General features: G+C 59.1%; 1 protein-coding gene across 3 annotated transcripts in view; it reads left to right on the forward strand.

Annotated features, from left to right (window-relative positions):
• The window catches only part of LOC113971113, an 18,100-nt gene extending 6,070 nt beyond the window's left edge, over positions 1-12,030 (forward strand). Inside the window, exons 1-4 of one of the 3 annotated variants that reach the window (XR_003535439.1) lie at positions 4,207-4,261; positions 4,884-4,917; positions 5,560-5,837; positions 6,342-6,694. Coding sequence is in view for 2 of the 3 variants with exons in the window: in XM_027690699.1 (XP_027546500.1) it covers positions 4,884-4,917; positions 5,560-5,798 (273 nt within the window). In the remaining variant the exon portion in view is untranslated. Of the gene's footprint in view, positions 1-4,206; positions 4,262-4,883; positions 4,918-5,559; positions 5,838-6,341; positions 6,695-11,930 lie in introns of those variants that run through there. The other 2 variants (XM_027690699.1, XM_027690700.1) reach the window with 2 other exon arrangements.
• The last annotated feature ends 1,253 nt before the right edge of the window (positions 12,031-13,283 follow it).

Below are 13,283 nucleotides of genomic sequence, written 5' to 3' on the forward strand. Positions count from 1 at the left end.
TAGATACATACATAGAATGAGTGGACATTGCTTTCGCTTTTCCTGCAGTTGGCTGTGGAGTGGGTACATTAGGAATTCTGGGAAGAGCCAAATGCAGCAGTGGGGTCTGTGTCCCAGCACCACTTGGCAGAAATACCCATTTGGTGTGCACAGTTCCTGCCACTTCCCCATGGATCCAGTCCCTGGGAGCTATTCCTGCCAAGGATAGTGTCCTGGTACAATGAGGAAGGATCCAAGATGTAACATTACTGGAATGCTTTTGGGATGACTGGGTAGGAAGAGGCTACTCAAGTATGCAGAAGCCGCTGTGGTTTGTCTCCCAGGCCTGGGAAGGAGACAGACTGCTTCTATTTGTGCTAACTTGGCTTTTTTGGCTTTTGGAGGAAGCGGGAGAAGGACCCGACGCGGCCGGGGTGAGCAGTGACACGGGGGCTGTCGGGGGGCAGGGGGGGCTGGCAGGGGCTTCTCTGGGTCCTGGCAGGGTCACAGTTGAAGCTGTGGGGCTGCCCCCCTGTCTGTAAGGGCTTGGCTGGTTTAGGCAGGACAGAGCCACCTCCACCGGCCTGTCCTGATGACTTTGTGGATGGATGGATGCACGGACGGATGTCTCTCTTGTTCCCCCATGTGCTGCCTGTGCTCTCTGGAGCAGGCATGTGTCCATCCTGCCTGCCAAGCAGAGCACGGTGCTGGCAGGTGAGCCCCTGATAGGAAGAGGAGCCCCGTGCCACAGAGCCTGGCAGTGCCACCCTCCCTGCAGGGACAGTCCCTCCTGGAAGAGCTACCTTCAGCCCCAGCCCAAGCCCAAATGCCCTGCTCTGGGGGCAAAACCTACAGAAGTATTGAACAGCCTCCTGGGGCTGCCTCGAGTGACAATGGTGGAGCCTTTCCCAGGATCCTGGGATCCTGGGACATGGTGGAGCCTTTCCCAGGATCATGGTGGCAGTGCCCTTCCATGTCCTGGCCACAGTGGTGGTCCCCTGCCAGCTCAGCCCTCTGGCAGTGGTGCCTGGTGAGATGTGTGGGGATGTCTGGCAGTGGGCATGGAAAGGTGACCGCGGTGGGACACGTGCCATAGAGGTGAGACTGCCTTCCCAGCCCTGGGCATTGAAAGGAGGAGAAAAGGGACTACTAATACAAAGCTTGCGCTGTGCTTCAGTGCCCCCGGCCCCGCTGAGCTGGCCCAGGAACACCAGTGACACGGGGGACAGGGTGAGGAGCTGCAGCTGGTGCCAAGCCTGGGAGCGGTGCCAGAGCCCGCTGAGGAATGAGTGAGGGGAGATGGAAGGAGGCAGCTGGAGCCAGTGCTGGGACTCATCTGCCTGTGACCTGCTGCCAGGGCTGTGGCGGAGCTGTGATGGTGCCACGGCAGAGCTGTGATGGTGCCACGGCAGAGCTGTGATGGTGCCGCGGCAGAGCTGTGATGGTGCCATGGCAGAGCTGTGCTGTGGCCATGGCAGAGCTGTGCCCACCTGCAGGGAGTTGGCCCCGTGCAGGGTGCCAGGCTGGGCATGGGCAGCACCATCCCTGCAGAATGTGGAGCTGACCCCAGCCTGGGATGGGCAGTGGGCAGGAGCAATGCCACGGGCAAGCCCGATGCCAGTGCAGTGTGGGTGGCACCCACCGAGGGTCCTGTGGGAGTAGGACTGAGCCCGGGCATCGCTGGAGACCCGCTTGCCCTCGCTTATTCCGAGCTGTGCCTGCAAGAGGGATCCTGGGCTGTGAGCGGAGGGCTGGCACAAATGCTCGTGAAGGGACCTTTAATTGTGGCCTTTGTGAACAAATGATGTTTGTGGAAGGCAGATAAGGAGCTGTGAATAGCTGGAGTGAATGGCTCAGTCATATTTGATGGCCCGGGGTAGTTTTCCCTGTGTTGTTCCCCCTGCTGGGGTCTCTCCTGCAGGCTGGCCCTGCGTGCCCCTGCTCTGTGCTGAGGGTGCTCGCCGTGCTCGGCACGGTGAGCCTGGGTGCCCATGGTGAGCCTGGGTGCCCATGGTGAGCCTGGGTGCCCATGGTGAGCCTGTGGGTGCCCATGGTGAGCCTGGCTGCCAGCTGTGCCCAAGGGGAGCCTGGCTGCCTCCTGTGCCCGCAGCGGGGCCAGCAGCACCTGAGCATGGGGGAAGCCGTGGCGGGGACATCCAGGGATGACACCATGGCTGGGTATCCCTTGTGCCTCGGAGGGGAGAGCCAGTCAGCTTGGGCAGCACTGGAGTGACAATCCGAACCGTCCATTTTTCAGGGTCCTACATGTGCCTTTGACAGCTCCAAGTGCCTTTCTCCCATTCCAGAGTGTCTCTCTCCCCTCGCCCCTTCACGCTGCCTGGGAATGGGAGCAGGCGGCGCGTTCCAGGCAGGAAGGAAAGCCTGGAGCTGTTTAAAACTCGCAATCTTCAGGGAATTTCAATCGCGTCCAAGCCTGTTCACAACCAACTGAATAACGGTGCAGGGTTTGAATGCTGGCCCGCCTCCGCCGCTGCCTCCTCCTCCTCCCTCCGCCCGCCGGCCGCTCCTGCCCGCACTGGGCTCTGCCCGGCTCCGCTGCCGCGGGCGCTGCCATGGGGGTGCCGGGGGGGCCCCTCCCCGCCGCCGGGGGCAGCGCCGCGATCTAGGGGGGCTCTGCCAGCCCTTCGCCCGCCCATCATGCCATTGCTGGATTTTTTCTGGTCTTGCTTCAAAAGAGCCAAGGTAAGGGACCGCTGCTCGGTGGTGTCCGCCGCTGGCACCCTCCAATTTCAGGAGAAGCCTCTGGAAGGGGCGACGGGGACGCGTCGCCGGCGGCGCTCGGTTTGCTCACGGTGTCAGCGTCTGCTCTGGGGGGTGTTTTGCCCGTGCCCCACGTGCACGTGAGAGGTTAATTTTGGCTGGGCCGCATGTGGGTGTGCTGGTCCCTGTCCCTGTGCTTGCCCGCTGCTGTCACTGGGTCACCCCGTCCGTGCACCAGCAGCCCCGGGTGGGCGGGGGGCTGTGCCCGGTGACAGCGGCGGTGGGCTCGGGGGCTGCCTGTGTCTGGGTGTGCTTTTGGCCCTCCGAGGTGGTCCTGCCATGCTCGGGTGGTGTGGCTGGGCCAGGACACCCCTTCGAACTCAGAGGCTCGGGTTGCTCCCGGCTGTGGGAGCGCGGCTGCCTTGGCCGACCCGCAGGGCCGGGGTGGCTGTGAGCGACATGACAAAGGAGCAGCGAGGCCGGGGGCCCCCAGTTTTTAATTTCCTGCGGCAGCGGCTCTCGTGGCATCTGGGATTTTTCATTGGGCTTTAATTCGTCATCTGTCGCCTTAATAAAGAGCAAATCTCCCTGCCTGCCTCTGATCACTGTATTGGTTTATTGTGTCCCAGCCCACGCAGTGTGGTGGGAGGTGAGCTGGGAAGATTGTAGAAATATGGTTAGTGTGGATTTTGGGAGCTTCAGATTGGGAAAAGCATAAAATCTCTCTACAGACAGAGCTGTACACCAGGCTGGGCCGGGCGAGTGGAGCTGCTGCGGTGAAATGGATGTGGAATGCACACTGTCCCCCGGGCTTTCAGGGCAATGCTTAAAATAGTTGAGTCTAAAAATGACATTTGTGAAATTCATTAGTAATATTAGTGGCTGTCTTGTCCCTGCTGTCTCCAGAGAGCTCAGCTGTCCTCGTTAACCCTGCTCGTCCCTGCCTGCTGCGTGTTGGCATTGCCATCGTACTCGTGGTGGCACAGAGACGGACACTGGCTCCTGCATCCGCCTTGCCCAGCTGCAGATCCCAAGGCCTCCAGCCCAGCCCATGCTGGCTCCGGTGCCTGGGGGCTTCAGTGATGTTGGAAGCAGCCGGTAGACCCCTGGATTCAGCGTGTCACCTCAGCCCGACGTGGGGTCTGGTGGCCCAGCTGGCCAGGGCACCACCTTCCTGGGTGCCCTTGGTGCACACTGATGGCCTCGTGTGGGGCTGAGGCTTCTGCTTCAGTCTGGCCCCTCTCCCTCCGTGCTGGTGTTGCTCAGCTGCTCTGCTCACCACGAACAGCCGAGGAATTTCTTGAAGAGGGAGAAACGTGCTGGGCTCTGTCTGTGGAATTAAAGCTTTCCAGGTTAAATGAGGTGGAGCCGTGGCTGGTGGAAGATTTCGTGGGAAAAGGAAGGTGTGGGAACAGACTGGGCAATGCCAAAGGAGCTGGAGGAGCCCAGTGCCCACCCCTGCTGACATGGGCTCTCTGTGAGGTCGCAGTGATGTCTCCAGCCCCACTGATGGCACCTCTTGGGCAGGCACTGCTGAGGGAAGCCCAGCAGCAGGGACATGGTTAAACCCATCTCTTCTGGGTCATTCCCAGCCCTCCTGCCCCGGCAGGAAGAGGGGTCCCGGGGGTCCGTGGGAAAGGCCGGCTCAGCAGCGCTCAGCATTCCTGCAGGGATCCTGCAGGGATCCTGTGGTCCCTCCGGCCCGTCCGCAGGGCTGTGGCAGTGCTCCAGGGCTCATCTGCACCCCGAGCGGGCTGGGGGGGTCCCGGGCTCTGGGCTTGCCTCGGGACCGGGGTGTGGGGGACCCTCAGCTCCACCTCTGCAAATTGCCACCATCTCCTAAGTGCTGCTGAGGCTCCACTGCTGTGAATCCCATTGCTCTTGGCTTTCCTTGGGAGCCGGGGTGGTGGGTGGTGCTGGGCACACTGTGTTTGCCCAGCACTCAGGGTTGTGAGTGGTGCTGGTGTTTGAAACCCAGTGGGGGTGATGCCCTGGGGAGAAGCCTTTGCCAGAACTGTGCTTCTCCTCAGAGCCAGAGCAGCCCTTCTGGTCCCAGCTTCTCTCTGGGCAGAGGAGAGGCTGGAGGGGGGACTGAGCCCAGACATGAGGGATAGCAGTCCTTGAGTATGAGAATCAAATCTATAACAAAATTATTTCTGTTCTTTTTTTCTTTCTTTTCACAGAGTTTCACATTTCTAGAAGATAAGAAAGATGCAGGTAAGCTACGGCAATGTTTTTTGGGACAGGAATATTGTTGCTGTGGGATGGGCAGGGGTCATGGGAAGAGGACAGTCCCCTTGCTGGGTTCGTGGGTTCATCTGTCAGCAGTGTGATTTTGCCCCCAGACTGTTGTTTTCAGAGGGATATATTTGCCAAAGGGCCTTGGTTCCTTTTTGATTCCTCTCCTTGTGGTGAACAGCTTTGTGCTCTGCAGATAAACTCACCGGGAGCTTCACAGCCTTGGCACTGCTGTGCCCCAGGAAGGAGGGTCTCCCTGGCTCAGAGCCCCTTGGCTTTGTGGGACTGAGGTGTCTCACGTGTGACCGTGGGGCAGGAGGGACTCGTGGTGCAGCTCCAGGCTGATCCATGGGGATTGTGTGCAGCTCCACCAAACCTCTGCCAGGGTGGGGGCACAGGCTGGGGGTTGGGGCTGCCCTACCCTGTGGGGCTCGTGGGTGCTGGGGAGGCTGGTGGGAGGAGGAGAAGGAGGGGGTGTGTGCCAGCAGGGCTGGGAACCAGGGTTGGAGATGGGGCTGTGGGCAGGAGGGTCGAGGTCCCGCCTTTTGTCATCCCACTGGTCAGTGCCATGGGGGTCTTTGCACAGTGACACCCCCAGAATCAAACCATTCCATCCTACAGGCAGCCCATGGGCACTGGCTCTGACAGCCCTGGAAGTGGGGGAACCTGGAGCCCAGGGTGGCTCTGCTGCTTTTGGTACAGGGGTCAGGACAGGCCCTGTGGACGGCGGCTCCAGCTCCGGAGACAGGAGGAGAGTGGCTGCCCACACAGTTGGCCAGAGCCTTGGTGCCATGAAAAGGGAAACCTGCCATACAGGGAGCCCATGGGATGTGCTAGGGGGTCTCCAGCCAGTTCCCTGATTGGAGGGCAATGCCCAGGGGCCTCTTGTTTTCATCCAGGTAAGGGTTAGGTGAGCTCTGAGCCCAGCTGGAGAGAGCCTGGGAGCATAGGAGAGCTCTGGGCAACAAAAGGTACTTTGTGAGGGAGCCCCAGAGGTATCCTGGGTGGTCTCTGGCCCTTTCATGGCAGAGATTAGGAACATGAATGTCAAGAGCTTTTTAAAAAGGGTTAAAGAGCCCTGTGGAAAGGAAGGGGCAGGGCTGGATAACATTGTGACTGAGATTTTGGGGGGAAGAACATTTATAGGTGTTTTCCCCTTGGTTAAAACTGCCTGTAGAATCCAGGTCTTTCCTGGTGAAGGCTCAATGACACTCACACCACCCCAGCTGATACCTGCCCATCCCTACTGTCCCTCCCACTGTCCTGCCTGTGGCAGGACCCCCTCTGGCCCACCCTGTGGTCCCCTCCAGCAGCACCCCCAGCTGGGTGGGACACAGTGCCCCTGCACAGTCCCAGCAGGGTCAGGTTTCCATGGATTTCCTAACCCTCTGCTTCCTCTCCAGCATTCACTTCCCATGTATTGTTCTGGAAGAGCAGAAAGGAAAGGCTCACAGACTGGCCATGCACATGAAAACTGCATCCTCAGAATAAATTCCTGCCAATAGCAGCACCAGGACCCTCCAAAAGGGATTGGGAGGTGGTCTGCAGATGTCACTGAGCAGTGACTCCTCTCGCTGCCAAGGGACAGGGATGGAGCTGGTGGCTCCTGGCAGCACAGCCAGGCAGTGGTGACATTGCAGCATTTCAGGGTGGGCTCCTCTGGCTGGTCGTGGTGAACTAATGGGGAAAAGCAGCTCAAGGGACTCGGCTGAACTTTTGCCCCTGCATGAAATAATAAGGTTGTATTTACCCAGCATCTGGATTGCTGAAAATAACCCTCTAAATTTAGCTGTTGTTGATGTGTTGTCACAGCTGAGCTGTTCTTCTCTCCTCACATGCAAATCTCCTGTGCTGGCTCGGTGGGTTTGTGGCCTGAGCACGAGGCCCCTGTTCCTCTCCTGGCCTGTGCCCATGTGTTTGATTCCCTGGGTTTTGGGGAGAAAACAGGGACTGGGATCTGGTTCTGTCATTGCCAGGATGGGTTGGAAGGGACATGGGCAGGCAGGGGGCTGTGCCAGGACTGGTGGGTGTTCAGGGGATGGGTTGGAAGGGACATGGGCTGGCAGGGGGCTGTGCCAGGGCTGGTGGGTGTGCAGGGGCTGCACCACTGCCCTCAGCACTGGGGCTGCACCCCGTCTGTGGTGTCGGTGCCGGGGAGATCTGGGGGGACTCTTGGGCTGGGTGGGATGCTGGACATGGCAGCAGGGACCTGTTCTGGGCAATTCTGGAACTTGCTGAGAAACTGCTGCTGTTACATGGTGGAAAAAGCAGTCACAGGCTTGGGTGTGGGCTGGAGAGGTGGGAAGTAGAAAAGCTGAACTGAATGTGATTATTAGTGGTTTTGGTGGGACATGTGATGAGGGGATTCTATGCTGCTGCTCCTTCCTCTTCCTCTTTCCTGCCTGCCCGGGCTTGGGCTCAGGCTCAGCTGGTGACTCACACTGAAACACTGACCTCCACCCCAAACTAATGCTGGGTCCCTCCTGGCTCCGCATCCCGGGGATGAGCTCTGCCACTCCTTGGCCTATTCCTCATGAAGGAAAGGAGATGTTCCTCAAATACTCTCATCTTCTCTCACTTACAGTCTCTGTGGCCTTACTCCTGCACCCTCCCCTCACCAGGAATGGATCCCTCCCTGGCCAGTGCACTTACTTTGAGATTATTATCAGTAAGAAAGTTTTTCAAAAAAATAATGAGGTAATTCCTAAACCAGACTTTATACACTAAAATTCACCCTGCCAGAGCAGTTTGTGCCCCTTCCATCAGATGTTTCCTCAGGAGCTGGGACAGCCTGTCCTGAGGCTCCAGACATGATCTCCAGCCTTTCCTTTCCAGCTCATCAGTGCACCCCTGAGGCTATTTTGGAGTTGCTGAGCCTTTTGATGCATACTTATCCCTGTTGGTCAAATTGCCCTAGGACATGGGCTGGTGCTAGTGCCCTGGGCTGGTGCTAGTGCCCTGGGCTGGTGCTAGTGCCCTGGCACAGCCAGGCTCCCACGTTTCCCTGTGGGTCATTCTGGGATATTTGTCATGGGTGCAGGAGGTTTGCAGGGACGGTGGATCCCATGTGAGCCCACGGAACCAGGCACAGAATTCCATCCTCGGATAATTAAGAGGAACCCACAGGGCAGTGACAGGGCATGCAGAGGATGCCTGTTAGTGCCTTGGCTACAGCAATTTTAAACACGTTTTGTTTGTTCCCGTGTCACCTTTATGTTCTTTAGACCATGCAGGATGCTGGTCCCTCCTCCCAGCCCTCTCCCACCTCTCTCCCCAAGGGTCAGGCAGCTGTGGAGTGCCCATGCTGCTGTGCCTGGCTCCTGAGGAACCAGTGAAAATGGGAAATGACAAAAAACACTTTAAAAGAAAATCAAAACCAACTTGGCCACATTTTGCTTTTCCAAAAAATGATCGTGGGGAAACTTTTTCATAAGCTGGAGCCCCCCCAGCCCCCGAATGAGGCCAGTTTTCATCCCTGTGCCCCTCTGCCCATAAAATGTCTGTAGTTCTGACCCACTGGCAACTTCTGCAGTGACAGAGCACCCTCCCCCAGCTTAGCTCCGTCCTTCTGCAGCTTTAATTCCAGGGATGGAAATTTTCCTGTTTCCTGTAGGTAACAAAATACAGACCCCCCCCTCTAGACAGCAGGATCCTTCTTTGAAGGCCAGAAAGGATGAGCCTGGGTTAGAGAGAGGGTTTTTCTCTGTTGGTGAGCTGCATGGCAGGTGGGAAGTGCAGGGAATGAGCTGGGAAAAGGCCCCTGTGGCCACCTGGTGCCCGCGGTGTTGCCAAGTGTTTCCTTTGTCAGCAAGGAGAGATTGAGACCGACTGTAAAGTTCTAGCTGCATCCTTGGGGTGGTTTGCATGAGATGGAAGGGGCTCAGAGAGAAGTTCCAAGTGTGGTCACTTCCTTGAAATGATAATGAGAGAAGACACTGAAAACTGGCAGAAAGGTTCAGCTGGGCAATGGTTTTGCTTTGGTTGGAGCTTTGTCGTGCAAACTCCTTAAACATGCACAGGAAGGTAATGTTTCCTGCGTCCGAAATTGCCCCTCTGTCCTTCTGGGGCGAACGTGGTGTAAAGGAGCAGGCAGGGGGCTGTGGGAGCCTCTTGGGGCCATGCGATGCTCACGGGCGTTTGTTTTCAAAGCCTGAGAGGTCAAATGGGGAAAAAGCGGTGAGAGGTGTTCGCAGGCCAGTCTGATCACGTTAATTCCTTCTCCCCTTAATGAAGAGCCTCTGAGCCCTGCCCGGAGTGTCCGCAGGGCTTTGAACACCCGCCCGCCCCCGGGAGCGGAGGCGGCAGCGAGCGAGCGCCCAGGCGCGGTGTGGGGCCGGAGCGGGGGTGACTCAGTTTTGGGAGGGTGCAGGTGGAACCCGTGGCTCAGCATCACCTTGACCTCGGCCCCTGGTGACGCCTGACCCCGGGCCGGGGGCTGAGCGGGGTCCCGGGGATGCTGCAGGACGCGGCGGCGGGAGCGGCCCCCGGGCAGAGCGGCTGCCTCGGCCGGAGGCGCGGCCGGGGAGGCTCCGCGGGGCGCGGGGGGAGCGGGCGGAAGGGGCGCGGGCGTTCCCCGCGAGCGGCCCCGGTCCCGGCCGGGCATCCCGGCGGGGGAGGAGCCGCCGCTCCCGCCCGGAGCCGAGCGATGGGCGGCCGGGCCGGGGTCGGGGCCGCGTTGCCCCGCAGGGGCTCCGGGCGCTCCCTGGGGCTGCGGCTCCGCCGCGCCGCGGCCGCGGCTCCGTGCGGGGCGGGACGGCGCGGGCGGGCAGGTGAGTGCGGGGCTCGGGGCTGCGGGGGGCGAGCCCGGTGCGGGGCTGCGGCGAGAGGAGGAGGTCGCGTTTGCTGCTCAGCGAGGGGAAGGGCTGCGGGACTGGCGCGGGGTGGGCTCGGTGCGGATCAACATGGGGGGATGCAAAGGGCACGGCATGGGCAGGGGACGCGGCTGAGGGGCTCAGGCTCTGCTTTCCTTCCAAACCCGAGCGATTTTGGTGGTGTTCTGTTCTGGGCCGTGCCAGGCTGCCCACTGTGTCTGAATGTGGGTGATCCCACTCCCAAAGCCAAGGGGTAACTGTCCTGGACCGACTGGTGAAGCACATCACCCGCCCAAGAGGCCGTCAGGTGAAAAGAACCCCCACTTTTCATCAAAGAAAGGACATTATTTTGTATTTGATCATGTCTTGATGATGTTTGTATCAGTCATCTTGTCAAGGCTGTGAAAATGCTCAAGGAGGTTTTGTTCATTTGGAACTCCAGTGCTAAACTTGGCTTGATGTGGCTTGTAAAGATGCCTGTGATAACAGGGTGTGGGGAACATCTTGAAAGCCATTTCTTTTGGGTTGTGTGAAAGAGGAAACACTGTGGCTCTGGGCTCTGTCAGCTGCAGTGCTCAGTGAAGAATTCCATCTCATACCTGCCCCAAGACTCATGTCGGGGACTCTTTCCTCCCGCTGATAAATGATCCCTTCAGGAATGGCCCAAAACATGCTGGGTGGACAGGGGTTTTTCCTCAGGGATGAGGAGATCAGGTCAGTTTGCCGCAGGCAAGGGGAAAGTGGAGTTTTCCACAGAGCTCCTTCTGCCGGACTCGTGGCAGTGACATTGCTCCCTCAGTGCTGGCACATGGGGCGACCTGTAGCCAGGGGCTGTTGGCCCCACGGGACAGGGGACAGAGAGGGCAGGAGGTTGTTTTGGGATGATCCACTTGAGAACAGGGAGCTCGTGGATCCTCTCCGGGGGTCTTCTGAAGGGTCCATGGCCGCTCCCAGAAGACAACCGTGCTGGTAAGATTTTCAAGAGATTGCTCAGCATCCTGTCTCTTTTCACTTGTATTGGAAACCCTGTGCATGCTTCCGAGGCCAGACCAGATTGGAAAACCCCGTCCTTAGAGCTGCAAACCAGCGCCGTTATCTCTGGGACCACAGACTGCTTGGTTTGCCACGTGCCCCTGGAGCAGCTGTGAGCCCCTCATTTTCCCCCCATGTGCCCCCAAGTGCAGGCACGATGTCATCACCTCAGCCTGCTGCAGCAAAGTCCACATGTGAGCTGGGGACCAGGGTCCTCCCTGTGCCCTCGGTGGGACTGTGTGCAGGGAGGGCCAATCCCCAGCCCCACGATGTGGCAGGAGGAGGCTCTGGCATGTGTGGGTGAGGCAGGAACAGCTGGGTCATGGAGCTGGTTGCTCATCGCTCGCCAGCGTTTTGCCTTCCAGCAGCTGGGGACTTTCTGCCCTGCTTCAGCAGTGGCCACATAATCCGGATTCCTTGGATAAATTCCTGCTGTTTCTCAGAGATCTGTGGCTGCTGTTTTAATTACCCGGAGCTCCAGGCCAGACACAGGACCCTTGTTGCAGAAACTCAGCTCCCATGAATGATGCTGTTGTGTGTGTCTCTGAGCTTCTCTTTTCCTCCCTCTCACCCTCCTCCCTTGGAAGCCAGGGAATTCAGTGCTGGTGAGATCCCTCCTGCTGTACTTGTGCAGCTGGTGACATGGCTCCAGCTGCCATTTCGGGTGCCTTTTTCCTCTCCTAAACAAGGATATTGAAGCCATCCTCCTCCTCTCGGCTGGAGCTGGCTTTCCCACTTCCCTCTGGTGTGAGGCTCAGTGCTGAGGCTGGCACTGGAGCATCCCTGGGGCCCTGGAAGCTCCAGGCAGATGGGGCAGAGGCACTTTCTGGGTTCTCTGTGCTGCAGATTCATCACTTGCAGGGGTGTCAGGGATGTCCTATGGGCCTAGGGCTCCTTGTGGTGTTTGCTGGGTACCCAGAGGTTGGAAGGGCTGCAGTGGCAGCACCTGGATGCTGCTTCTATGGCTGTGAATTGGAAAAAGCCAACAAGTGTTCTGCACTGGGGGAGCCAGACAGAGAAATAAATGGGGCACCCCAGGGCGGGCGAGGGCAGCCAGTGCAGGCTGGGCCAGCTCTGCCAGGGGGTGACACCCCGGTGAAGCTGCTTCGTGTGAAAATACCACAGGTTTCTCCTGTTCTCCCTCCACAGGAGTGTAAAAATAGGAGCTGTGGATAATGCATTAGCAGAGCAGGAGTCCCTGAGCAGCTGTGTGTGACACACATACCCCAGTACAGTGTCTTTGTATTTGTACACCTGGAAGAAAACTGTAACTTTTTTTCTCCGTGTTTATTTTGGTTGTTGGAAAAGAGCAGCAGTGAATGGCCATGGCAGGGAGTGCAGGATGTGTCCACGGGGGGTGCGTGGGTTCGCCTTCCACCGGGGGTGCTCAGTTGGAGCGAAGGTGCTTTTGCCACGGATTCAGAGTAGTTTTTTGTCCCTTTTTTACGCCGTTTCCTTGGTTTGGCTTTTCCAGGGGCTTTTCATTTGGCGAGGGGTGTTGCGTGTCGGGGCCACCAGAGGACGCCCTGTCCTGCTCCGCGGCCGGGGGGGCACAAGGACAGGGAGGTCGCGGGGGGACCCAAAAGGGCCATGGGTGGGGTCAGCCTTGGGGAGGACTCAGAGGGACCGTGGGAGGTCTCGCGTGAGGGGAACCCACAAGAACTATGTGGGAGAGTCACACGTCAGGGGGGTGTGCAAGGGCCCTGGAGGGGTGATGTGTCGGGGGGACCCAAAAGGACCGTGAAGGGGTCATGCATGGGGGAACCCGGCGCGTGTGAGTGCCCGCGGGCTCTGGGCGGGACCGGCCGCTCTGCTCTGCCCTCGCCGCCGCCGTCCCCGGGAGATTTCCTGCTCTCTGCCCCCCCCTCCCTGTTCCTGCTTCACACAAGGAATGAGTGGAAAAGTGCTTGAAATCCTCTGAGCCCAGCACTTTTCCACTGGCTGTCACCGTGCTGGGACCCCCCCGGTGAAATGTCCATCCTGGCTGTCCCCTGGGTGCTGGCCTGGGAGCCGCTCAGTACCCCGAGGCTCTGCACCCATCATGTTTCCAGAGGCTTTGCTCACCCTTTGCCCCTTTCTGTCCCCTCCCCGGGAGCCAGGGACCTGTGCTCTGTGGGGTTGGTACTTGTGGGGGTCAATGCTCAGCTGGGTCCTGGCACCCCGAGCTCCCCTGACCCCTCATCTGCCCGTGGGCGCTCACAGCCCGTTGCTCCTTGCTGGAGTGATTTCCACTGATCCCCTCGGATCAACAGCTGCTCCCTTCACTGGGGGTGACCCTGGGGGGGCACTGGCTGCCTGCTGTCACCCCCCTGCCATCCCCCTGCCCACCCCAGGGCTCTGGCTGGCGAGAGACTCCCACATACAAAGCTGTGGGAGGACTTTGCTGCAAACAAGGGCTGCACTGAGCAGCCTGTGCTGGAGCACCTTCCCTCCACGGCGAGGGGTTACGGGGTGGGGGGGTAGAGGCAGGCAGGAGCTTGGTGGAGGAGGGTCAGGAGCTCG

The sequence above is a fragment of the Neopelma chrysocephalum genome, unplaced genomic scaffold, assembly GCF_003984885.1.
Source record: "Neopelma chrysocephalum unplaced genomic scaffold, ASM398488v2 Primary Assembly neopelma1_81, whole genome shotgun sequence".
Taxonomy (NCBI): domain Eukaryota; kingdom Metazoa; phylum Chordata; class Aves; order Passeriformes; family Pipridae; genus Neopelma; species Neopelma chrysocephalum.